Consider the following 26078-nt stretch of genomic DNA (forward strand, 5'->3'; position numbering starts at 1 on the left):
AGTATTTATTTAATGTCTAAATAAAAGGCATCTATAAAGTGTGACAGGTCCTCCTCTCTCACTGCCTGATAGCCTCTGGTTAGCACATCTGGAAATAACATTACCCACCATACCCTTCTGCATTCTCTTTGTATGAGAAAAAAATCCTAATTATCACCATCAAATCAACTTCATGAAAGATCTATTTCAAGTGATATTTGGAAAATTCTCTTCTTTCCAAATGGTCTCCAATTCTCCCAAGATCATTTCACTACATCTCATGTCTCTTCTGCTATCCACCCACAGTGAGAAATGGCTGCTTGGCTTGTGCTTGGCCCTACATTTCTTCACTAATAGAGGAAAGAGAAAGGACAACTAGGGGTAAAACTGAGTGGAGAAATGGTGGGAGTGTCCCTCAGCAATAGAGCATATACTTGGAGCATGTCCTTAGATCCTAGCATCAGCCCCACAAAGGAATTTAGAAGACCCATGATAGAAGCTGTTGAAGATGGATATCGCCTTTCATGGAAATACATGAAGGCCAAAGGTAGAGAGTTGCCCATACAGACAGGATTTATTTCATTCTAAAGATGAAGTGAAGGTCCTTGCAAACCCGCAGATTGTATTCAACTGAAAGCTCAGTGACTTAATACTTGTAACAACCCTATTTGAAATATCTTAGATATTTCATGCAGCAAAATCCTGAAAGGTAGAATTGGAGGATAAGATCACCTTTGTAGATTCTATAGTATAGATTATACGAGGAGGCCAAAACAAATGTGATAGCATGTGGCTATAAAATGATCAGAACCTTGGGTAGTTCACCTTCTGACCCTACTGACCCTTTAAACTCTGCACGGAAGGGAAAGACCTTCAGAGAGTGTCAGGTGCCTTCTCAAAGAACAAGGTGGCCCCATCGAGCCATTCCAATTACCCACTACAGGAGCCTCCTTTCTCACAGACAATAATGTGAATGGCACTCATTTAATTGTGCACTGCCCAGTCTTCCCAGATGTGCATCATGTCCCCATGATTAATGTCACCCAGTAATACTGATCTCCATGCCGCCACTGTTGCTTTGCTGCATCTGAAGCAGAGACCCCATGCTACTTTAGACTGTTTATTACAACCACAGTGCCCCCAGGATACTTCTGTTCCCCAAACTTAGAAGCCAGCATAGGAAGCCAGTGAAGATGTAAACAGCTCCTTGACATCCTGAACATTTGCAGTTAAGAATAAAGAAACCCACGGGAAAGATCAGAAAGGAGATGAGGGTTCTGCATTCAGTGGTGTCACAGACAATTGTGCCTGGCAAGCACACACAGAGAAGTATGGCTTTGAGTGGGGCTCATAGGTCTTAATGGAACTTGCTACAGTGTGGTCACAGTCACGGCTGCCTGCATTGTCTTAAATCAAAACCATCAAACAGGTAAAGCCTTCTGTATGGAAAACCCACCCTTATGTGCCTGAATCTCCTCAGTACAGGGCAAACTGAGCTATGGTGGTCACTGAGGGATACAAAGTAGGGGAAAGGAAGTATCAATCCCAGTGTAGTTCTAAATAGCAAACCTTGGTCATTCACAAGAAAGAACAAAAGCACAGATTTTTCTAGCTAGAAACAAAAAAGGAAAGGAAGAAAAGATTTAAAAACAAGAGAAAGAAAAAGAAAATCAAGTATTGCATTTTAAAAAGGTTTCCTTAAGTTCCAAAAGGTCAGGGTCATTGCTACATACTTGACTGTGCACACGCCTAATTAAATCTTGGTTCTGAGTATTTGTTCAAAGCACTTCCCATTCTTGTCAATGGATGGTCTTAATGACTTTTCCATGACTTCACTTGGTAATTGCTGCATTAGTATTTACACAGCTGACAGAAGCTACATAGAAAAGGGAAGCCACATAGGAATGTTTGGGGCACAGAGGGGAAAAAATAAGAAACACTCCAATCTTGTCCTGTCGCTGTCTGTTCTGAGGAATCCTGGGAATGGGACATTTTGCAGTTTGGGAGAGTTGAGAGTACCTGTATTTTGGGATGTTTCCAAATTCAGTTTAATTGACTTTTTGGGGGCAGTTGGCATTTTTTTTTCAATTTCAAAAGTTCAATTGCAAAATGAAAAGACACGTCTAAGAAAGAGTGGAGTGGAGTATTTATATGGAATTGGAAAAACTGGGAAAAATAGATCCTGCTTTTCATTGTTTGTGACTGCAAAGATCTGGGGAGGGTTCCATCAGCCTTTCAAACCTTTTGTTCTTCTGTGGTTTTTATTTTGTATGTGTGCTGTTGATTTATTTTTTTTCATTTTAGTTATGTTTTTATGAGTTGGTACCTAGTTCCACAATTTTTTTTGAACAAATACTTGTAATTCTCCAATTTCTAAGGCCATTAATACACATTTTGGATATGCCCAAATCTGGAATTAAGTATTGCCACAGTTCACTGTGCCGAGTGGCTACTCACAGACATCTTATCCCTGTCGGTGGGTATGAGAGAAATCCTACAGAGAAGTAATCTAGTGCTCATTTGGCGTGGGGTGGGAAAAGAAGGCGTGTTAAGCTTTGCCATTTGGTCAATGATTGCTGCATATAGTGCTTGCATTTACTTGTTTTAATGTCTATTTCTCAACTAACAACTGTTAACTACCTCACGCACCCCAGAGTTGATGTTGCTTAGAACTGCTCTATTTTTATCACCACTGAGATAATCTTCAACAGTTAGAGGGGTTTTGAATACGACTGGTTTGGGGGAGGTTGATTTCTGTTGTTGTTGTTGTCATTTTGTTTCATTTTAAGTTTTCTCGTTCAATCTTTGCTCAGACCCAAGAACTGTAGCTGCTAGGTTAGTACTCCTGTCTGCTTTCCTGAGCCTTGTTGCTAGTCTTTATGTTATTCTGGTTTGTTCCTTCTTACCCTGCTAACTTCTAGCTGGACTGAAGGGTAAGTGCTCCCCCATAGCTAGCACAGTTCAGATAATCTGACTCGATTATCTGACACCTGCAATGTGCTTCCTCTCTCCTCTTCAATCTCCCTCATGTTTAGACTTTGTAGCACAACTCTCGTGTGATTTTCCTGACCTTAGGTTTGAAACGTAAGCTTCCATACTGAAGCTAGGATGCATGTCATGTGTGCATAATTGCCTCCTCTCCTTGGCTTTCATATTGGCATCAAATGAACTTTTGAGTAAAGCCAACCAGGAACTTCTGATGTTTTTCATTCCAAGAATATTGATTAATATCACAACGAAATGGCCAACAATGCCACTGTTTCATGGAATCCACAGTTACCTGACTGCTCAATGCCTGAAAACAGATCATTTTGCACTTTGACACAATGATGTGTTGTTGTTATTGTTGTTGGTCCCCCTTCCCCATTCAAAAGATAGAATGGTCAGCTACGAATGGTGCAACCATGGATACAGTAGCAGATAGAAAGATGAGGTAGGAAATCCATTGATCTTAACAGCAATATTTGACATCGCAAACTATGATCAATAAATTATTTGAGCCTTAGAGAATATATTCAACTTGGTTTACTGGCATATCCTCAAATAAAACCCATTGAGGATTGATTTTGAAAGCAGAGCTGTAAAACATGGTCTGTACACAACAATGACAAGTTAAAGACATGAATGAGCTCATATACTTTATTCACAAAGGGTTTTGGTCCAGGATCTCACAGTGCCCAGGAGGATTTTGAACTCTCCATCATTCTGCTCCTCCCCCAGGAACAATGACAACAATAACTTGATCAACTTCATTTGTATTTCTATTAATTTTTCTAAATATAAACCTCTAAGAAACAGAAAAATGATACTTTAAAACTTTAGGAAAATCTTTCTCTATTCTACTTTTAACAAAAGAGAGTTTACAATTTCTTTATTCATATAGGATCAAGCTGTCTACATGTAGTGTGTTGCGAGAAGATGTAACATTAGAGAGAGCTAGACAACTTGGTCAAGAGAGCAGGCAAATATGTATTTGAGTTATCTGAATGCTAATTTAGAAAACTTTAGGTCATACCATTCCTCCTGATCATTTAACAGTAGCTTTTTCTTCTTATTATCATTATTATTTTTTTGGTTTGGTTGTTTTATTTTAATTTGCTTTTCCTCCCTTTCTTTCTCTTTTATTTTGCATACATGTACCCCTGGCTAGCAGACAGATATTTTCTACCACTCCCAGAAGATACTTAACTTGACTTTCCTTTCTTTTGAATGTCTGATGAGGCATCTTGGCAGCTTACTGGAGAGGGGGAAGTTAGTGGGAATGTAGGACTTTGTTCTACTTTAGTTTCTAGAATGAGAGGGCGAATGTCTAGAGGACTGATTCTGTTCTGAGCGAATTGACATGTATTTGCACAATGCATTGCTGTCCTAGTAGATTTTCTAATAGTCATTTGCCTTATTTCTTATAGTTTTATTTTATGAGAGTTTTTGCTACATCTTCTTCTATTGTCAACTTGCAATTGCTACATTTCAAGAATGCAATACCAAAGAATGAATTCAGCATCCATGTAATTTGTATGACCCCCACCACACTACAAATTACTTGTCTTATTGTTAAGAGTAAATGGCTTTTTAAAAGTACTCTATAGTAAGTGAGGTTCAAATATTTCCACACACCATAATCCAATATAAAGAAAATAAATTAAATGAAAATTTATTTTTATTTACTAATATTTAACAAATTGTTACCTAATTGCTTGAGTATTATCATATCAGGAAGATACATTATTAATTAAGTATAAAACATTTATCTCTGCTTCTATAATAAGAAATATAAAATTAACTGAAAATATAAATAATGATAATAAGACAATTCATTGAAAATGTAGTAATTGCAATAGGGAAAATTACAAAACATTATTTTGGCTTTAGATTATTGATTAAAACAATAATCTCTGTTGCGATATGATTTTTACTCACAGCTACTGTCTTTCAAAGAACTAGAGTAAGTCAGCCCTGAAATATTGTTCATGTTTGCCCTTTTGGGTGTTTTACTATAGTGGTTTTAAAATACCATGTGACCCTTGACCTCCAAAGACACCATCTTCTCCCAGCCATTCACATTAGATTGCTCTAGTAAGAGACACCAAGAAGTGAAGTCGTTTCCTAGACAAGAGGTCCACAACGTACCTCAGGGCAGCAGGCATGGGAGGGCCAGTCTCGTGCTGTGCACAGCTCAGGCAAGGCACAACATTCCCTAGTTCCGTGACTATAGCAAGAAAGCACTTCTAGAAAGATCTGTAAACAGCCGGCTGCCACCAGTCATTGTCAGTTCTTGATGTCATGTCTTCTGATGAGGCTGACGACTGTCATTGTTCGTTACTGTCCAGAGCATACATTCACTCCCGCACTGTCAAGCAGATATGACATGCACACATTTGCAATATAAGAAGGGCACAAAGTCACCTTTTAATTTACAGTTTGAGTTCACAGATGACTTTCGAGTTACATTAGCTATTCACTTGCCTCCAGCACCTATCCGGAGCAACAAGCGTCCCGAGTGTGCTCTAAATTTCAGAAATAAAACAGCTATTGCTGCTTTGTCACAGAATAGTTTCCTGAGATAAAAGAGCCCTCTTAGACAATGTATTAGTAAGCTATCAGAATTATGTTTAACAGTAGGATTCTTTCTCGTTTTCACATAAAGTTCCAAAGCATAACATTACAAAATAAAAATATTTATTTACCTTTTTATTTTTAATCCCTGAGCTGTTGTGATAATTGTGTGTGTGTGGGGGGGGGGGTAAAATTTAAAATTTAAAAGCTACATTATCCATTCAAGCAAATTGTATTTATTTGGTATACACTGAAATGTACCTAAAATATAGTTTTCTAAAATAAGATCACATAAATATGCTTTCTAATAATAGAAGGTATTAAGAAAAACTATTACATATTTTTCTAGTCACATCAGATTTCAAAAAGACAATATCAACCTTGAACTGAGCCCAAACATCAGAACCACCTAAGGAGTAACATAAATGTCAGGTAGTCTCTTGGGGACTAGTCACGTGAATTTCAATAAAGGAGATTAAATAAGGCTATAAAGTCCATAAAATGATAGAACTGAAGGAAACAGTATTTTTTACAAAAAAAATTCCTTAGTGTCGAAGCACAGTTGTTTCTAGCCAACCTCAGGTAAAGTTTTGATGACTATACACACCTGCTTATCGTAAGCATGAGTCCCTCACCCTGTCTCTGTGTAATGAGCACCAATGATAGGATTTACGATTCTTAACATTCTTCATAACTTGAAGCCTATCTCCTATGCCATACAACAAATGACTTTAAACACCATTACACAATTAAACTTCACAGGTCAGACGGCCAGCATCATTTGAAAGGTGTGGATTACGCCCTAGCCAAATAGCCTACAAAACCACATGGCCTACTCTCAGCATCCTCCAAACCCTCACAGACCAATAAGGACTTGGAGATAACTTCCTGAAGCCAAGTCTGGGAAAGGTTGAAGTTAATTTTGAAATCTACTAAATCTCAGATATTTTTCACATTATTTCACATTAATAATTACAACAACAAAGTTGGTAAAATGTATCAACCAAAGCAAGCAGCATTCTGAACAGAACAGCACTGGGGTTTCACAAAGCTTCATTGTCCTCCTGATGATGCTATTTTGCTCAACCTAACATTGGAATTCATTTTCATTCTCTGACACATGCAGGGGAAGTGACCCCAGTGTCCTGAGTTCAGGAAGCAACTCGCTAGAACTTTTTCTCTGGGCTCTTTTCCCCTGGTGACATTGACATTGGAGTTCCCTTTTTCTTTAACCCACCAGTTCTCATTGTTTGCACAAAGGGAAAGGGAGTTGCAAAGCGCATTTGTTTTTCTGTGTTCAGCGCTGTAAGAGAACAGACTGGGGCAGTGTAAGAATGATTATATGGTGTTGCTTGGGAAGCGCCCACAAGTTCTTTGAAACAGAATTTAGAACAGCTGGACCACTGCAGTGTTTTATTTTAAAATAGACAACATATGTAATGCATATGGTCCTAGACATGTATGGAGACACAAGCAGACAATCTGAATGGTATCCAAAGACACCTGCACCTAGAATTCTGTTTCCTTCTATAAGATTTTTCCTAAGACCACATGTTCCCACTTTTGAATTTGTGAGATGCCATCTGAATTCCCATGTGTGTGTCTCCTTAATAAAGCTAGTGGGGACCTGCCTAGGATGGAGGTATCACAATCATTCGTTCAGTTGATAGCCACCTGCTAAGGATCTGGTTCCTGCAGGGGCTAGCAAGGAAATAACAGATCAGAGAACGCTCTCAAGGAGCAGATTACCTGCTCAGAGATTCTGCTGTTTGTGGTCTGACACCAGAGTAATTAGAACATGGCCTAGAAAAGCCAGGCCGAGTGAAGGAATTAGTTATGTAGGGATAGGGAAGAATTATAAAGTGGAGAGACCAGGATGGGTTGATACTTTCCTAAGACAATATAAACAAGCAGGAAGATATGCAGCATTAGCTATAAATACGGAGGCATCTCTGGTTCACTTACAGCTTTGTAGGCATATGAAGTCTGCCCATTTACTCCTAGACAACTACTGAAGGTTTACTACATGGCAGGTGCCTTTCTGGCCAGTTATTACATCCTATCAACAGCTCTATTTCATGATCTGTAAATACTAAGGTCAGGGATCGATGGAACATTAAACATTCACATATGACTCATATCACACAATTGGTATTTCAGCCTTAAATATAGTTATTATAAATTCCATCCCAGTCTCCTGCTAAACTCTCTGCTCTTCTAACTAACAGATAAACTGTGAGCATAGTCCAAGAGTATTTCTAAGATCAAGAACTAGAAGACACCAGGCCTGAGGGATGGCTCAGTGTATAAAGGTGATTGCTGCTAAGCCTGACAACCTGGCTTTGATCCCTAGAACTCACATGATGAAAGGAAAGACTCAAGAGTTGGCTTTTAAATTCAATATGCATGCCATGGTCGACATTTACACATGTGCGCAAGTACACATGGATGAACACACATAAGACATAAAAAAATATTTAATAAATGTAATTTTAGAATAATTAGAAAACACTGAAAACGTGTTACTTATTTTGATGAAATAAACTCAGTATTTTAACAAGTATGTACCACATACTCTCTGTATTCTGCATTCTTTGCTGAATACCGGGAGTATAGCAGAAAACAGAAAATCCTAGAATCCCTCTTTAAAACTCAGATGTATTGAGCTGATACTTCAAGTTATCATTCCCAGCTCATTGGTGTTTTTTTTTCTTTCTTTTCATAGTATAAGCTTGGGGAAACTATTCAAACTAGTCCCAAGAATCAGGCACCATATAAGAATTCTTGAGTTATAATAACAATTAAGATAATGAGTCTACATCTGAGTGGATGGTAGTGATATCTTACTAGAGCTCACACCATTGTGCCCCATCCCTCATGTACAGAATCCTACAGATCAAGAATCCTAAAGATCACTAAACTGCAGTCAAAGATGGCAGAAAAGAAACAGAAATGTCAACTCATCTGTCACACATGGAAACCAAGGCTTAGAGATAACCAATCCCACCAGCACATGACAATTATTTTAAAATGGAGGCCAGATGCTGGAGAGATTACTTAATCAGTAAAGTACTGGCCATTCTGAGTTCGGATCCTCAGGACACACAGAGAAGCTAGTCACATCCAGTGCTGGGAAGGCAGTGGTAGGAAGATTCCTGACACATGCTGGTGAGCCAGTCTTGCTGACTCAATGAGCTCCATATTTAGTGAGAGACTTTTTCTGCATCCGGTTGTCTGTGTCCAGGTCTCCCTAGAGGGCCAAACTTTCTCTTCAAACCATATCCTGAGGGGCCAGAAAAGCAAAACAGATCAATAATAAAGTATTCAAGAGATTTAAACAAGTAAAAAGTATGGTACTTGAAATCCATGCAATATTTTTAACAGCTTGTAAGGTCAAAACAAATAAAGTTAAGAGCCATTTAGAAAGATAATCAGTGTTAACCTGTTACCTACACACACGCGCGCGCGTGCACACATACACACACACACACACACACTCTAATAAATTTCAGTTCTGGATCATTCTTCATGTAGATGGAAGAAGAGCCATGAAGGGGGAAAAAGATGTTTTATTTTTATGGTTACTGTTGAAAAGAGGAAACCGCTGACTTTACTCATATTTTTCTATAAGCCTGCTTAAGACTGTCAGTAGAGAAGGAAACTCTCAAGATGTACTCTCAACCAGCGCCAGCAATCAGCACAGCCAGCTAGATTCATAGAGGCCCTGTGACAGCTCGAGACAGGGAGGCTGGCTGTGTCCAGATCTCCCTAGAGGGCCAAATTGTCTCTTCAGACCATTTCCTGAGGGGCCAGAAAAACAAAACAGGTCAACAGCAAAGTATTCTAGAGGCTCCAACAACTAAAAGTACATTTGAAGTCCATGCCATACTTAAAAGAGCTCCCTCCTCCCCAAGCTGACTGACCGGGGTTGTACCATCATAACTGAAGAGTGATAAAACTAGGTGAGCCAAACTGGCAAAGTAAGGCCTTGGCCAATTTGTCAGTGTACAGCCTCTGTTGAGAAATCCAAGAGCAAGGCTCTGAAGCTAGCCAAGCTGCCTGATAAATCTGGGAGGCAGGGGGTGGGTGTGGCTCTCCATGAGGATGTAACAGGATGAGCAATTCAAGCACCCACACACTCTCTTCTTCCTGAATTAATCTACCTGGGAGTCACAGGATAGATGGTGAGGGCAGTGTCTGTGGTAGGAGCTAGAGAACGGTGGTCCAATTGTTGTAAGGGGCTTCCTCCCAGCAGGAATCCTGAGTAGGAGAAAGTGGAAGATACTTCCTTGCCTTGGGCCACAAGTAGCACTTCCATATCCAGAAAGAGCCGGCTTTCCCTGCAAGCTGCAAGGTCCCAAGGGTCCTGAAGCTTAGCAATCAAAGCAAAAGAAAGCCACTAGGTCATACAGCAAGCTCAGCTTCAAAGCCCTTCCCTAAGGATGAGTCTGAGACCGTTACCACGGCAAGGAGTGTTCTGATAGATCCTCTAATGTAATTTCTGCACAGATAGTATCTCTTCCCAAGGCCTTTGTTTATCATTTTAATGGACAATTTGTCTGTTAAGATACTATTTTACCACTTGCCTTCTCGAGACATTGCTTTTGTGTGTCTTGGGCATAAACAATACATCTTAAGCAAACACTGACCACTCACTACTCCTCTGCAAAACGCCCAAGATTTTAAAAAGGATAGGAGCTGACAAGCTGCACAGTGTTGTTCGAACGATAGCTGAAGTCACTGAGAAATCAGGGTGTTAAAGTCCCACCGCTACCACAAAACGAGCTCACAGCCATACCCTGAGCAAGGGAAAAAAAGAAAAAAAGAAAAAATAAATAAAACCTTCCTGGGACAGAGGCCACATAGGAAAATATTATTCAAACACCCTCTCAAGTCAGAAATCAAGTTTCCTTTGCCCTGATTGCTCTGCTGGCTCCTGGCAGGTCCCTGCATCCCAGTAAAATGTTGCATTCAAAAAGATGAATAAAATCTTGCTCGATTCCCTCTGAGATTCCACCTTATCGTAGTTGGATATCAGGAGAGGGAGAGATGGGATCGACTGAGCAGATCTCTTTACCATGAAAAAAAAGACCTCCGTTCCTACCTTTTGAGGATTTTTCTTAGTGGCACTTGAGCTAAATTCTCTGAGTTATTTTGCCAGCTAAGGATAGTCTATTTTAGTTACACATGTTGAGATTAATTAGTTAGCCCTTAGGAGGTTTTGCCTACAGCCTTCACCCTGTAAGGAAAAGTGTGAATATATGGAGACTATTAACTCACAATAAGTGGCAGACCGAAGCCCTCACAGGGTAGTTTCTGTTTACTGATGGAGTATGTGCCCCACAGGCAACGTCCTTGCCTATCCAACACTAAATCCCCACTTAACTTATTCTCCCAGTTTCACTGAAAATCTTAAATTTAAATTAAAAAAAAAACTCTTAATTTTGGAGGATTGGGAATCAAACCTTTTGTGACACCAAATTGGCAATGAGAATTTGGAAGGGGATGACACAAATATTGTCACTCTGCTGAAAACCAGCATAAGCCTTTCCCCAGATAAGTCCAATAAGCACAGAGAAATTACTCTAGACACAACCGCTGGAATGGCAGAGCCTGTTACGAACTCGCAAACCTAGCTAGACTGCTATCAGCAAAGATCCGATCTGCTTTCAGTGTTCGGTGAGATGCAGGCGAAGTTACGGTCTCATGCATGGTTTAAAGAGCAACACGAAGCACTGGAATTGTGATCATTTAATAAACATGTTGATGCCAATATATATTTGCCTAAATGCAATAAACTTACCAGTAAGTGATGCAAGTTGACAATGGGGGGGCGGAGGGGTCAAAGACGATCTCGGGGGCTGTGGGGGGGCAGCAGGGAGGCAGCTGATGTTCGCAATGCCTAGTGAATCCTGTAAATCTGAAATGTCAAAAAAACCTGTGATGTGTTTCTCTAAATTGTGTCTCTCTCCACATGTGTAAATGAACAGACGCAGATAGAGCTCAGAAGCATGGTATGGATGAATTTATCTCTTCCAACCCCTGTAACTTTGACCACGCTTCCCTCTTTGAGATGGTGCAGCGGCTGACTTTGGATCACAGACTAAATGATTCCTATTCTTGCCTGGCAAGTATATCCTTTGATGTACAGCAATTGCAACATGACATTTCTTTGAAAAAAAAAAAATCAAATATCCCTCTACCTTTATGTCAGAACTCTACCCACTCCCTGCAAAACCCCTTTAACAATTATAAGCACGTCTTTAATGTGGCAGTAGTTTTATTTACTCAAGAGTCGATGTGAGTTAGAGGAAGTGCTCATGAGAGGTATAGCCAATTCCCCAGCCACCCCATCTTAGCTTCTCCCTTTTCAGCTGCTACGTGAAAAATCTTCCTAAGAAGGTGGTTGAGCTTGGCACCTGCTCATGATGAACTTATAAAAATTGCCTGATTGCTGTAGATACCCTCTCTATCTTGTACCTGGTGCTCTTAGCTCATTAAGGGATACAGTGCTTCTGTCACTTATAAAGATCGAGACAGTTTCTAATACGCTCCACTGCCATAAGTTTAATGGACTTGGGCTTGCTTATTTGGGTGGCACCTTTTCTCTCATACTCAGAACCGTCTTTACCCTTGAAGGAAAATTTTAAAGGTGCAGTAGGCATTTAGAAGCTCCGCCACCCAGCAGGGTTTTTACATTCCCTGAAATCCCATTTTAAACCCTCAGTCAAATTAGTTCAGCTTAAAGACTGTTACGTATTTACTAGATTTTTGAAAACACATTTTTAATTTAAAACTATCAAGCCCCAAACCATGACAAAGATTCAGTTCGTTTCTGTCTTCAGATTCTAAATGACGAATTTATTTCTTAAGCTTAAATATTACTAATCCCACTTTGTAGACAGAAAAGGAGGAGGGGGGGTGATCAAACTATTTTATGCAGAGAGCAATTCTTCTCCTTGACTTCAAACATGGAAGTTAATATATTTATGTAACATTAATATTATATAATTAAATTACATTAGCATAAACCCTTATTCTGAATGATTATTTTAAATTCCCTTTTTTTGCTGCTTGAAAATATAGTGTGTTTTTTAAAGAGGTTAAAATCATCTTAAAAATAGAAGTGGGATTCTGTGAGATAATTTATTAATCTATGGCTCACAGTGACACATTATCTCATTTAGAATCTCATCTTTGGAGACTCTTTGCCAAGTTGGAAAGGAACACTACATTGACTTAAAAAACAAAAACAAAGCAAACAAATAAAAAAGAAACTTACCTTGCATCTCAAGTCCATTTTTCTCAAATAGATTTCCTACTATTATGCATCTCTAATTACATTTATGAATTCGTGAGGTGTGCTTCAGCGTAGCCACCCTTCCTGCAGGAATTCTTCTCACCTGATGAACACTTTGAGACATGTTTACACTTGGAGACGTTTTCACCTTTACAAATTTTGTTCGCATCAGTGTTTGAAAACATTTTTTTTTCATTCTGAAATTTACCACAAAGGAGAATTAATGAATGCCCTCTAAAGATTTAACCAGAAATAACAGGCTGATGCTTGTTTCCCATTAGTCACTCTAGGCTTAACTATATAGTCCAAATTTAAAAACAATAATTGTGAGTGATCCAGAGCAACTCCCTTTCCTGTTTATACACCTGAATCTATTAATTAAGGCCAGAGTTTCAGAAAATAACAGAAATGTAAAGGACCTTATCCCCTATCTTTCTATTCCATTTTTCTCATTAGTACAGTCTTTTTTTTTTCAGTTGGTTTTGGAGACCGACCAGCAGGGATACATAAATTTTTCTGTGTCTTCGACTCAGTTCCTAATTGATATTTCTTCAACTCTTTTCAAAGCAGCTATTTTGGCATCTACAAAAGACTTGGTGTCATCTGAGTCGTAGAAAATATATTTTAATCTTTCACAGCAGTGTTGTCTCTAAGATTTAGCATTTGGGGTAGCAGATGGAGTGGCAAAGAAGTTGCCTATAGGGGCAGCCCACTGCCTCAACTACTCTCCCGCCCTCTGCAGGAACTTATAATTTGAAATAGGAAAGATGCCGTGTTTCGTTGGATGCATCACTGAGCTGCATGTTGCCAGTTGAAGATCCCCAGATCCTAATACATGAGGAGAGCATTGCAAAGTCCTCCCTCCCAAACTCCCTTGGCCTCTCCCTGCTCCACATCACCATCTCCTCTCATCCCTTCCACCCAAGCTGCAGTAATACTCAAAAAACAACTCATAGGAGATCTTCAAAGAAAAATGAAGTTTGTTTAAAAGAGCCCAATGTCCGATCTAGAAACTGCCTCCCAGACTGGTTTATTTGTTGCTTCAGATAGCAAGGAAATGAGACAATATGGTTTGATTTTAGACTCTATCCATACTGACCCTCAATGCCAAGTCACTTGGCCTTTCTAAGGACCTGTCTTTCGAATTACATAAGAAAAGCCCTGGTTTCTAGCCATCACGCCACTGAATTATTATCAGATACTCCATCTGGATTCTCTTTTACAGCAAAGTTTGGCTGGTCTCATGGTGAGCAAATATAAACAGGAAAACAAGTAATTGCAGGGGGTAGGGCAGAACTATAAATGCAGTCATGAGAAACCTCTCTTTTGTTCAGTTGAATCCTTGGAAAACGTACTTACTCTAACTCTTAGGAATAGTATGTTATTACCTTCATTTGAAAATGCACTGAAAAATTCTTCTAAGGTGTAACAATTTACAAAGTTTAGTCTATGTGTAAACCAGCTTAAATTTTCCTTTACGCCCTGAGACAGGGAAACATAAGGATCCAGAGTAGAAGCTGGGCTGAGTCTGGTGTGTGTTGCAGCTTTCTGATCCAGACTCTGTGCCTGTCTTGTCTGCCTCACTGGCTTACTAGAAGGCTCAGCTGAAAGCTATTTGTCAAGCACAAGTTGTCTACCAACTGAAGGCATTTATATCCATTTATATCACAATTTTCCCTTGCCAGACTCTGCCCCAGCTTCACCCCCTCAAGTACATGTTGGAGCCCTGGTTATTCTCTTTTCCTAGAAGCATGCTGCTTGCTGATACAGCTCTAACAATAACATTGAAATCCCATGGCATCCCTGAATTCAGTTAACTTACCCACCTGCAATCAAAAGAGTTAACATTGGCTGTTTATCAGTTCCTTCATCTAGCCTCTGCTGATATTAGCAGCTCTCCAGAAAGCAACCTGTATTTAAAAGAAAGCCTCTCCTTTATTTCCCTACAGGGCTGGTTCAGTCCTGGTCAGGTGTTTGTATTAGACGAGTATTGTGCTCGAAATGGAGTCCGAGGATGTCATCGCCACCTCTGCTACCTTAGAGACTTGCTGGAGCGGGCAGAAAATGGCGCCATGATCGACCCCACGCTTCTTCACTACAGCTTTGCCTTCTGCGCATCCCATGTCCATGGTAACAGGTACGCATGAGTCTGGAGCTGTTTCTAAAGGATTCAAAAGAAACTGCCAGTGGTTTGTAACTAGTTCTGTCTGAAAGATTGACCTTAACTCACCATCTATCCCTATTTACCCAGTGGTACACATACATACTGGGAAGGGGACCCATACATACAGTGGGTGAGAAGGGTAGGAGAGAGGGAGAAAGGGAGAGAGAGGCATGCTAAATTAGTTTCCTTTCCTTAGACCACTGTGAAGAAATAGCAAACAGTCCTTCTAGGGGAGTGCCTGAGTTAAATCAGTCTAGGCAGTAATCATCATTGGTGGTGAGTTTTTGGTTTTTTATTTGCTTTTGCTTTAAAAAAAAATCAGTGACCTTGATTGGTAATTAAATCCTCAAAATTACAGTTTCCTGGTCTATAAAATGCGAATGACAGTTTTCTCATAGAGTTGAGAGGATACTTGCAAACATAAAAAACTCAACAAAACAGCCAAAATTTGGTAAGAAACTGATCGCTATTTTGCCTTTGTTGATACTACCGTTCATTTCAGGAGTGTTTGATGGTTGTTTGTCTGATGTGAGACTCGGGTTTGCATTTTGTACACATGGTGAAAAATAAAAACCAAGAAAGAAAAGGAATTAAATTCTGGGTAGAGTTCAATAAGGAGTATGAGTCGAGTCGGATAATGTGTCAGAATGGCAGTGGGGAACCTCCCTGAGGAGATGGAGCTAGAGCAGGGAACTCACGCATGCACATGCGTAGGAGTCAAGTGGCTCCAGGCAAAAGGAACAGCATGTACTACTGTCCTGTGAAGACGGAAGCCAAGCACATTGCTAGAGCTGAAGCAAGATAGGTAAAGCTGGAAGCCAAGATGCCAGGAACACTTTGAATATATCCTCAGAAGTGGGAAGAACTTTGGCGATCACAAGCTAACCAACTCCCTCAGTTTGTAGGTTTCACAAACAAGACCAGAATGACAAGTCTCCTGACTCTATACTAAGTACTCTATTTCTTTAGACCTTGCTCAGCTCCTGAAAGGAAAAAAAAGCCATGTTCTGAATAATGCAAAGAAGCAAATAATTTAAGAACATTGCCATTTGGCTCTAGAGGCATGGAATAAATTTCCACACTGCCACAGCCAGCTTACCATCTCAATGTATGTAGCCACACACGTTAGTATAAAGATAAGTCTACGATATTCCAAAGCGCCCCTGCCAATAGCCAGGGGAGGCAGCAGAAGACAGCTGGGTAGCTTTGGAAAACAAGCCTCAGATGAACAAGTTGTCACTCGGGGGAAATCCACGTCAGGGAAGAAACCAGTCCAGACTACCTGGCTTTGAAGCCAGGGTTGTGTCAGCCTTCCTCATCTTTGCAAGCCACACAGTCCTGGAATATCTGTGGGATTTGTTCTGTGCTTTTCCTGTCTCCAGTACTGATAGACTTTTATGAAATGCGACTCCATCATTTAGAGCTAGATAACAATAACACTGTAGCTTTCAATATTTTAACAGACAATAAGATTATCTTCATCTATTGTTATGGCTCCGTAGCCCAACACATGACCTTTTATTTGCATAAAAGATACTCATAAAGACTCTGATACCTGGGTTGGAGCATGCATAATTTGGACTTTTATAAATATGTACACTTTGATGACTATCTGTTACAGCCTCTTGGATTGAATTTTTTATAGAGGGAGAGAGAGAGAAGTTGCATTATATTCTCTGGGTTGTCACACTGTATTCTACATATGTTACTGAATAAGAAAGTGTTATAAAATAATGAAATGTTTTTGTAAACTCCCTGGTAAACATCATCATGAATTATGATACACATTGTCTGGGTTTCATATTGTAAGACTGCCACTTGATTCACAGTTAGGTTTATACATCTTGTCGTGGGAACAGTTTGGGATTTCTTATTTCCTTTTCAGTTCTGATTTTCCTTATGCGTTTTGCATCTTTTTTTTTTGCTTATTACTTTAGTTTGAATGCATTTGCCTTTGCTTTTTGATGCATCCTTCTTTTTCTTTCTTTTTGTTTGTGCATGTGTGCGTGCTCTTGGTTCTTCTATGGTTGGCCACCCTCTATGCATGCCCCTGCCACCACTCCCTCTCCAAAGTCAACAAATGCATGTGCATCTTAGTGGGCTACTATCAAACACAGACTTTCAAGGGGGCAAATCTCCACCTTCTCCTGAACCAGAGGCTAAAAAAGATCCACGAAGAGAATCAAAAAAAAGAAAAGAGTCCAAACTCCACCCAAGTCAAGAGCAAAAAAGGTAAGAAGCCATGTATGTGTTAGCTTGTGTTTTCAGCCCCTTTGTCCTGTCCCTGTCCCTGCATGCATGCTACCACGTCCGTGTTTGCAAACAACAGCTTTATGCATCCCCTAAACCAGAATCCTTAAAAGGCTTCCAAACGTTCAATTTTTCATAAAACATCTTATAAATGGAAAAATGTGTATTGGAACTAAATTTACATCAGGTGTTTGGTGTTGGAAAGACTAACCTTGTAATAAGCGAACAGAAGTGAGTCAGATTGGTTTGGGTATTGTTGTTCTTGTTGTTGTGTTTTGTTCTTTTGTTTTGTCATCGTGTCTAGTTAGTTGTCTGATGCCTTACTAGTTATTCGTAATAAACAAAGGTATGCTCTGTAATTGTAAACTAGCACTCAAGAGGCAAATAAGATGGCATAACATTAAACAGGCCCATACATTTATTACGGATCTAGTTTCTTAAGCAAATCTTCCTCATTTCCAAACTCATCTGTTAAGAAGAAACCTATCTGAAATAGTGAGTTATAAGAATGCACAGAGTAAAACCCATCACTAGACCAATGGCTGTTAGTAGAGCCACCCATCGTCATCTTCAAGGCATGAAGTTCTAAGCTTCTGTCTACCTAATTCTATGTTGGCCTTCAGTGATACTCTCTTCTTTTACTGGGAAAAGTGGTGCCATCCTCCTTAGACATCACTTATTCACTATTCTCAGTCTCTTCTTATACTCTTCTCCCTATCCTTGGCCGCAATTCTGGACAGACTTGTCCAAATTAGATGGTCATAGGCAAGGATCCTGTATGTTTCAATGTTCATTTATCTACTGGCCATTTCTATGCCTTGTGTATGCAGTGAACTTATGGAAGCCTCAAGTGCACCTGGGAACTTTTGCTCGCTAGAGAATGCAAAAAGCTGTCCATCGTAATATGCAGAGCTATTAGTGAATATCAAGGAAAACCCCCGAACCACCTGATCACTCACCTTCCTCCTGAATAAGGTTGATGGTGAGGCAGAATTCCTGCTTGTGTTTTGCTCTGCTGTCCCTAGCCACCTGCAAGAAAACAGCAACTTTCTGTCAGGATCAAAGTGCTGGAAGGGTCTCTCAAGAAGCCACCATGGCAGCTGTCCAGAGTGCTGCTTTTAGACCTGGCATCATCCGCATAGAGCAGAGCAAGTAGTTCCTGTTGAAAGGCAGCTCTCACTGGACTATGACCTATTTCCTAGCATATAAAGAACTACCCAATGGGAGCTTTCCTGTGTATTTGACAGGACTAAACATGGTGAGTTTTTCCTCAGGAAGATTTTTTGTGAGGTCTGGAGATATTTCTGATTGGCATGGAGGTATTATTAAATACCCAGTAACACTCAGGCCCAAATGACAGTGGCATTGAGGTAGAGGAATCTTGTTTTAAATAATACTCCCAAGTGATTGGCTGATATGCTTTTTCCCCTTTGTTATTTTTGCTGTTTCTTTTACATCGATCCTGTTCCTTTGTGTTGCTCCATAAAAGCAGTGGTCTCCACACTCTGGGGTTTACATGAGTCACAAAGAAGAGTCTAACAAAATACAGTGCATGTGTTCCTACCCTCAGATAAGTCAGCAGATTGTACATGGAGCCAGAAATCTGCACTTCTAATATACTCCATCCATGATTTTGGCTGCAGATCACATCTTGCCAAGGTCTTGGCTGTTTCATTACTGTACATTTGAACCACTTGTGGCAAGGAAATGAAAATAATTCTGATTCCTGAATCCCATTTGCAGCCAAAAGTCCTCTGGGGAATTCCTACCTGAACTATTAAAATTTAATAATGAGATAATTAAGCATGATGAATAAAAGAACTCAAGTGATTCTCATACATATCAAACTTTTAGACTAATTGAATGAATATTAGTTTGGGCCAACTCTTTAGAGCTAAACCCATTTTCCCAAAAGAGAGCGAGCAAACTAAAGGAAAATGTGAACGTGTTCAGCTGGTTGCATTTGGCGATCACAAAATCCACAGATGTAAATTGCTATATCTTCTCATTTTTAAATCAGCTCCTAAGGTTGCAGTACTTAATTTTCACCATAATATTTTTAGTATTCTTTCTAGATGACATTTAGATTAGCATCACTTTGGTCACTGTCCCACAGTGACAAGGCAATCAAACAGCTCCGATGATTGCAAGTTGCATCAATGTTCCTTGGATCCCTTTATGATTGAGATTGGAAAATTTTCTCATTTACATTATTATTTAACATTTCTTGAATGCCACTGCTGCTTTTCACATATGGCCTGCATAGAAAGTACATTGTATCAGCAATTAACAAATCCATAGTGCCAACCGCCTCAATCCACAGCTCGCTGCCTAGATTAATGAGTCTGCAGGCAGATGTAAGAGGGCACGAATTCTGAAACATCTCTGAAAATGTGTCCAAAGATCATCTGGGGAGATGTGTTTGAGTCAAGGCTCTGTTCATCCTCACAACCTATGTGCATCCTGTGGGTTCGAATCTGAGCTCACTCTTCTCCATTCATCCAGCATGGTCCCTAAATCACCCACCTGCTTGCCCAAGACAGAAGCTGAGCAGCCATTGCATGCATGAATCCTCTTCCTTCATAGCACATGACAAATCAATTCCTGGTCCAATCAATGCTATTAGGTTTATCTCAGGTATTTCCATTTCTGTCTCTCTTTGATGCCACTACGGTAGTCAAGGTCTTTGTCTTCTCTCCCAGGGACCGAACAGTTGGTGTATTTATGGTGTCTTTGCCTCATTCAGTTAGTGTCAGATGGTGGTTATTTTGTTTTGTTTTGCTTTATTGTGTGTTCTGGTGTCTAGCATTGAGTTACGTATTTTTTTCTTTCTTTTAACCCTATCTCCACCTCTTTACCCCCCACCCCACATACACACCATTATGTCTAGTACATTTTAATTCTTCTCCCAAATACAAAGCCAGTATCTACCTATGTAGGTATAGATCTGCCTTACAGAGAACTCTGAAAACCGTGCTTTATGCAGCGAACAGGTATGGGTAGAGTCTAATTAGTGATCTGTATTCTTGGTCTCAGGTTACACAGAGAAATGATACATTTATGAACAGGTCGCTGGTTTACATCTAACTCTGAACAGGTATTAGCCTTGTGCCTGGATGAAACATCCCTAAGTTCTAAACAGCCATACTCACATAACCAGAAAGAGGGGGAGGGTAAATTCCAAATAAGTTTCCAATGAAAATATGCATCTCTCATAGCCAAAGAAAAATTCTCTTTGGACTTGTTGCCTTCATTTAAACAACCTTGTAACTGCCTTCCTGAAGGAAGCTAGGAACAGCACGAAGTCTTGTGAAGTCTGTGCAGTTGGTAGCTCTTGCCCAAAATCCCACAGCGTGCCCTCCTCACCCTGGAGTCACTGAAGCCACTTGTACAAAACTGTTTGCAGATTTCACACACTTTGAGCATATATGTGATACAGTTTTTTTTTAAAAAGCAACAACAACAAAAACCCACACACATTACTGTTGTGACCACTCCAAAAGGCTAACTTAGGGTCTCCAATGTCAAATCCAAATCCATGGCTTCTCAGTCTTCATCAATCTGCTCTTATTCCTCCAAGGGGAGAATCTATGAAATTCTGGCCCCTTTCTTGGTGAAATGCATTCCTATATCTTGTGTCATTTCTTCGGTCATCTTTGGATTCTGTGTTCACTCAGCACCCAGCTCAAGCCTGAGCTTCGCTTACTATTGCCAACATTCCAATAGCATCTATATTCCTGGTGACTGTTCAGTGAGGGAAGCTTCTTAACCACTCCCATGCTTAAAATAGGTTGAATAAAGCTTCTGTATTGTTGAGTCATAACTTCAGATGAAACAAGCTGCAACCAAGTCATAAAAGAGCTTCCTGGAATCGTTGCCCTCTCCAATACTCTTTTTGAAATTTCCTATTAGCCAACCCAAGAAGCTACAACGCCCACTTGCAATTGTGTAGAAACTACTTGTTTTTCTTCATGTTTTGCCATTTGTGACACAAACACTTTGATATATTTGTTTTAGCAGCATATCTGAGCCCCAGGGCATCAGGGCATAATTAGAAAAGGGCATGAGCTGGGAGGGAAGGAGAGGAAAGGGATAGGGCTGGCATTCACGATGAAGCAGAGGCTATGGGATATGAGGGTCTTAATTATAAATTATAATTAACCTAGGATTATAGAAGCCATTTGGGGAGCAAGCAGGAGGATGGGAGTGACTGGTTTTAGTGGCTGCTGGTGGTTTGGTACTCTCTTGAATTTATATCTATCAACTGCCCAAGAAACAAAGGAAAATACTCCACGCTCAAATCAAATTCGGGGAGAACATCTAAAAATTATAAAAATGAAGAGTTGCCAGATATTATAAACATATTTTTAAATGGAATATTATCAGAGTATCTGATGTAATTGTTTTATTTAGGGAGCATTGCAAGGAATGCCTGACACTCTGTCCTGCTCTGTCCCTTTAAATGCTCGTGTTTCTAGGCTGGAACAATTTAGTAGCAAGTAAGATTCAGTTATCATGCTTGTTTAAGGACATTTTCATGGATCCATAATGTGGTCTGCAGGCATGCATCCATTTGGAGAGAAAGAATATATCGTGTTTACAGTGCCTGCACCAGCATATGTGGACATTTGCATTTGGAGATGAAAGTATATTCCCTCTTCAGCTGGAGTTTTACCCCTTGTTGGTACTGATTGGAGGCTGAAAGCTGGTTCTATGCAGAGTTGTGGACCAGACGCTCTTTCATCTTCTGGTGAATTCATATGTTTCTTTTTACACCTGGATTTGGCACTTAATCACCAAATCACATCAATCACTGTGTGCTTTGAATTAATTTTTCATCCTGACTTTTTGGAAAAGGCATCTTACTTTTGAAAGGTTTTGCAACCCAGATTTCAACATGATGTATAGAGCCATGCCCTGGGGGTAATTAAATGCTAATAATCTGGGTGCTTATCAGGGTGTACCGTGACAGTTTAGCTAATAGAGAGGTCAGTCACTTCCTGACACAAAATGAAGATTTAACTGTACTGCTTTAGTAATTTCAAGTATCAAGATGGTTTTGCACTACAAGCCCAGTACATGCTATTATTGAATTAATTTTCCAGAAGATATCAGTGAATCATCTTTAGCTTGGAAATACCAGGATAAGGGGAGAAAGTTTATATAACTGATAACCCAAAGGATGAATGCTGGATTTGATAGCTTTGATTTGATAAAAAATGAAATAGGAAAAAGAGATAGATGCGACTCCAGATGTATTATTATTTGTGACATGGCTCAAGATGGGAGACAGTGAGGAGAGTGGAGATGACAGAACTGGTGCTAACCACGGTGACAAGAACTTGAAGAGCAGCCGACATGACATCTTTCCTATCATGTTGCCGAGAATGTCAGCTTTGTGAAGGACAGTGAGAAAATGGTTTGCCGAAAACTTGAAAGGTGGATTCCAGAGATGCCAGCCATGTCAGATGCAATATAGTCTGCTGTGGATGCAGAGACCCACTTCTGGCTCCAGTGATGGCCTGCAGGTGGGAGAGAGAGCTTCCAGTCTTCGGCAAGGCTCCAAAAATGACTACACTTGACCTGCATATTGTCTCAAGTTCCTGGGATCATGATATACAAGAAATGAAGTTAGCCAGTGTGCAGTTAGGTGGAACCAGAGGCCAGGGGCTGCCCCCCCCCACTTCTGTGTGTGTGTGTGTGTGTGTGTGTGTGTGTGTGTGCGTGTGTGTGTGTTTATATACAAGTCTGTGTACATGTGTGTGTTCCTTAAGCATCATTTACAGGCTTCTGAGCTTCTATTTGAGCCTGAGATGTGAGGAAGGAAGGAATGTATCTTCTGTGACCTTACACTGTCTGAGTATTAAATAAGCTCTGATTAGAGAACACATAGAATAGAAAAGGAAAAGGAATCAAGAAAGCTAAAGAGTGGCAACCAGGTCAGAGCCCAGGCTCTGCATTTGAATTGCCTGTGAGCTTCCAAAATGCCTGTCTAAGCCTCCACCTCACAAGGTTGATTGCAGCTATCGGAAGGCTAAGTAGAGTAAGAGATGAAGAGTTACAGGCTTATAAATACAGTTTGGTCACGACCCAGCTGCTGAGATAGTTCATTCCACCTGCTTCTTCTCAATCTGCCTTGCTCACTTACTGTTGAAATTTCAAAGAGAGGATCTGAGCTAGAGAGTCCAGCTGAGACATTTAGTGGCTGAGAAATTTAGGTACTGCCTTCATGGAAACCCTTCAGCATAAATAATGAGGTAGTAAGTCCAGAGCAGTTAGTGAGGCAGTGGGTACTTAAGAAGCCAGAACCTAGTGGGGCAGGGGGTGTACAGTCATGCATAAAAAAGGGGACACTCAGCTTCCTGGACGTGCATTCCATTCAAATGAAGATACATCCCAACCTGGGACTTTTGAATAAAAAGCTTAGAAATCTTTCCTTTTCTCTTCTTTGTGATTCATAAATACACTGAGTGGAAAAGTGAAAAAGATACTGAGCTATATTATGAAAATTAAAGAATACTTCTCATGTTTTCAGAAGGAAATAAAAAAAGTATAAAAGACTGTCCTCTTTGATACATTAGCCTCGTTCTACTATTGGGATTTGCTCTGAAGCCATTGTTGTTTTCCTGGGACAATAGAAACTCTAAGTGCCCCTTTGAGAACTGAAGAGCAACTCAAAAAGAGGTGGTATGCCTCTTACAAACTCTCCTCTCTACCTTGGGGGAGTTAGGAACCTTGGATCAAAAACATCCTGTCAAGGGATTGGTGAGGTGGCTCAGCCAATGAAGCACACTTTGCAAACAAAGGTGGGCCAGCACTGGGAAACAGGAGGCAGAATGATTCCCTGGGGCTTGCTGGTTGGCCAACCAGTCCAGGTAAACTGACAAATTCCAAGTTCTGGGGGAAACTGTCTCAAAGGATAAAGTGGACAACACTTAGGATCACCCTCAACTAGAATCTATCATCCATACACCAAAAGCCATGCACCAAGACAAAAGCATCATTTCAGAAATTGGAAGCGCCTCCACTGAGTTTCTGTGTTTGTATTTGTTACTAAACACAGACAGACAGACAGACAGATGATTGGTAGATACATGATAGATAGATAGATAGATAGATAGATAGATAGATAGATAGATAGATGGTTCTTATACGATTTCAGAACCACAGAACCCATTAGATGTACTCAGACCCATCTCAGACCTACCAATTCAAGAATTCTGTATAGATCCATGTGATCTGTGTTGCTGCAAGGTTTCCAAGTGATGCTGAGGCATGGTCAAGTTTGAGGACCATAGCACTGCTGAAAGCATATATTGTTTTTATAGAAAACACAGCTCCTAGGCCAACAAAATGGCTTAATGAACCAAAGTGCTCACCTCAAACGTGACAACCAGAGTTCCATCCCAAGAACCTGCAGTGGAAGGACAGAACTGACTCTCAAAAATTGTCTTCTGACCTTCATATGCACACCATAGCACATGCATGCCTATTCTCCTCTCTCTCTCTCTCTCTCTCTCTCTCTCACACACACACACACACACACACACACACTCATATGTGCAAAAATAAAAAATGAAAATTCTGTGAAAGAGAAGATAGCAGTCCCTTAAAATATTTAGCACAGATTGATCTTTGAACTCTCCACCTCTGCAGTCATTACCATTGAACTATGGAAGTCAGTGGAAAAGAAAATGTTATTCGACAGAATTAAATATATATATATATATATATATATATATATATATATATATATATATATATATATTAGTTAAATATAAACAAACAAGTTAAACTAAAACAAGTTTAACTAAAACAAGTTCTTAACTAAACTAATGTTAAGAATGTGGTGTTTAGTGAGCAGGGACTCAGTGAATCTTCTCACCAAGTTTGCCAAATACCATCCCTATTACCAGTACCCTAAGAATACAAATCTGGCAGTTAAATAAGAAAGAAAGAAAGAAAGAAAGAAAGAAAGAAAGAAAGAAAGAAAGAAAGAAAGAAAGAAAGAAAGAAAGAAGGAAGGAAGGAAAGAAAGAAAGAAAGAGAGAGAAAGAGAGAGAAAGAGAGAGAGAGAAGGGAGGGAGGAGGGAGGGAGGGAGGGAGGGAGGGAGGGAAAGGAAGGAAGGAAGGAAGGAAGGAAGGAAGGAAGGAAGGAAGGAAGGAAGGAAGGAAGGAAGGAAGGGAAGAGAAAAGTTTGGATTTGCTGTCAAGACCTTGCATTGTCTTATCACCTGATTTTGCAGGTAAACTCTCACAGAGAGCTTTTCAGACTTAATGAGTTTCATTTGCTTTGTTTATGTTAAAAGTGAAACTATTCACACTAGCATTCGGTGATTAAGAAGCGAATTAAAGTGATTATAACAATAAACATTTACTTGGCTTCAGTAGTGAGATGAACAGTGTTTCTGTGGAGGGGCCGGGAAGTAGGAGCCCTCTGACTCTCTTACTGTGCATCACCAGAACAATAGGCAGGAAGCAAAACAGTTTACATTTGTGATATCACCCTTCATCCCAGGAATAAGCTAAGAAGGTGAAGCACTTCTAACTATTCAGGGTTTTGTTGTTGTTGTTTTGGTTTTTATCAGTTCAGCCTCAAGCAAAAAAGCTGAGTCCAAGGTTTCTCGGGCAAGGGGTGCATGACTTGATTCACAGACAGGCTTAGCATGGGCTCAGTCTTGTAGCTGGGGATGTACCTCAGTAGTAGAAGACTTCCCAAGCTCTCATGAGGTCCTGTTCAGTCCTCAGCACCAGAGATAGAGATAGAGATAGAGATAGAGATAGAGATAGAGATAGAGATAGAGATAGAGATAGAGATAGAGATAGAGA

The 26078-nt window shown here is 40.0% G+C and overlaps 1 protein-coding gene across 11 annotated transcripts in view; it reads left to right on the forward strand.

The window, feature by feature from the left end:
- The window catches only part of Cadps (calcium dependent secretion activator), a 434854-nt gene that overhangs the window by 288672 nt on the left and 120104 nt on the right, over nucleotides 1-26078 (forward strand). For 7 of the 11 annotated variants that reach the window (XM_028760516.1, XM_028760521.1, XM_028760519.1 and 4 more), the window contains exons 12-13: nucleotides 11526-11662; nucleotides 14785-14972. In XM_028760516.1, the coding sequence (XP_028616349.1) occupies nucleotides 11526-11662; nucleotides 14785-14972 (325 nt within the window). Of the gene's footprint in view, nucleotides 1-2900; nucleotides 2913-11525; nucleotides 11663-14784; nucleotides 14973-17072; nucleotides 17232-26078 lie in introns of all 11 variants that reach the window. The other 4 variants (XM_028760517.1, XM_028760515.1, XM_028760520.1 and 1 more) reach the window with 3 other exon arrangements.

Source organism: Grammomys surdaster, unplaced genomic scaffold (assembly GCF_004785775.1).
Source record: "Grammomys surdaster isolate TR1022 unplaced genomic scaffold, NIH_TR_1.0 126546, whole genome shotgun sequence".
Classification (NCBI taxonomy): domain Eukaryota; kingdom Metazoa; phylum Chordata; class Mammalia; order Rodentia; family Muridae; genus Grammomys; species Grammomys surdaster.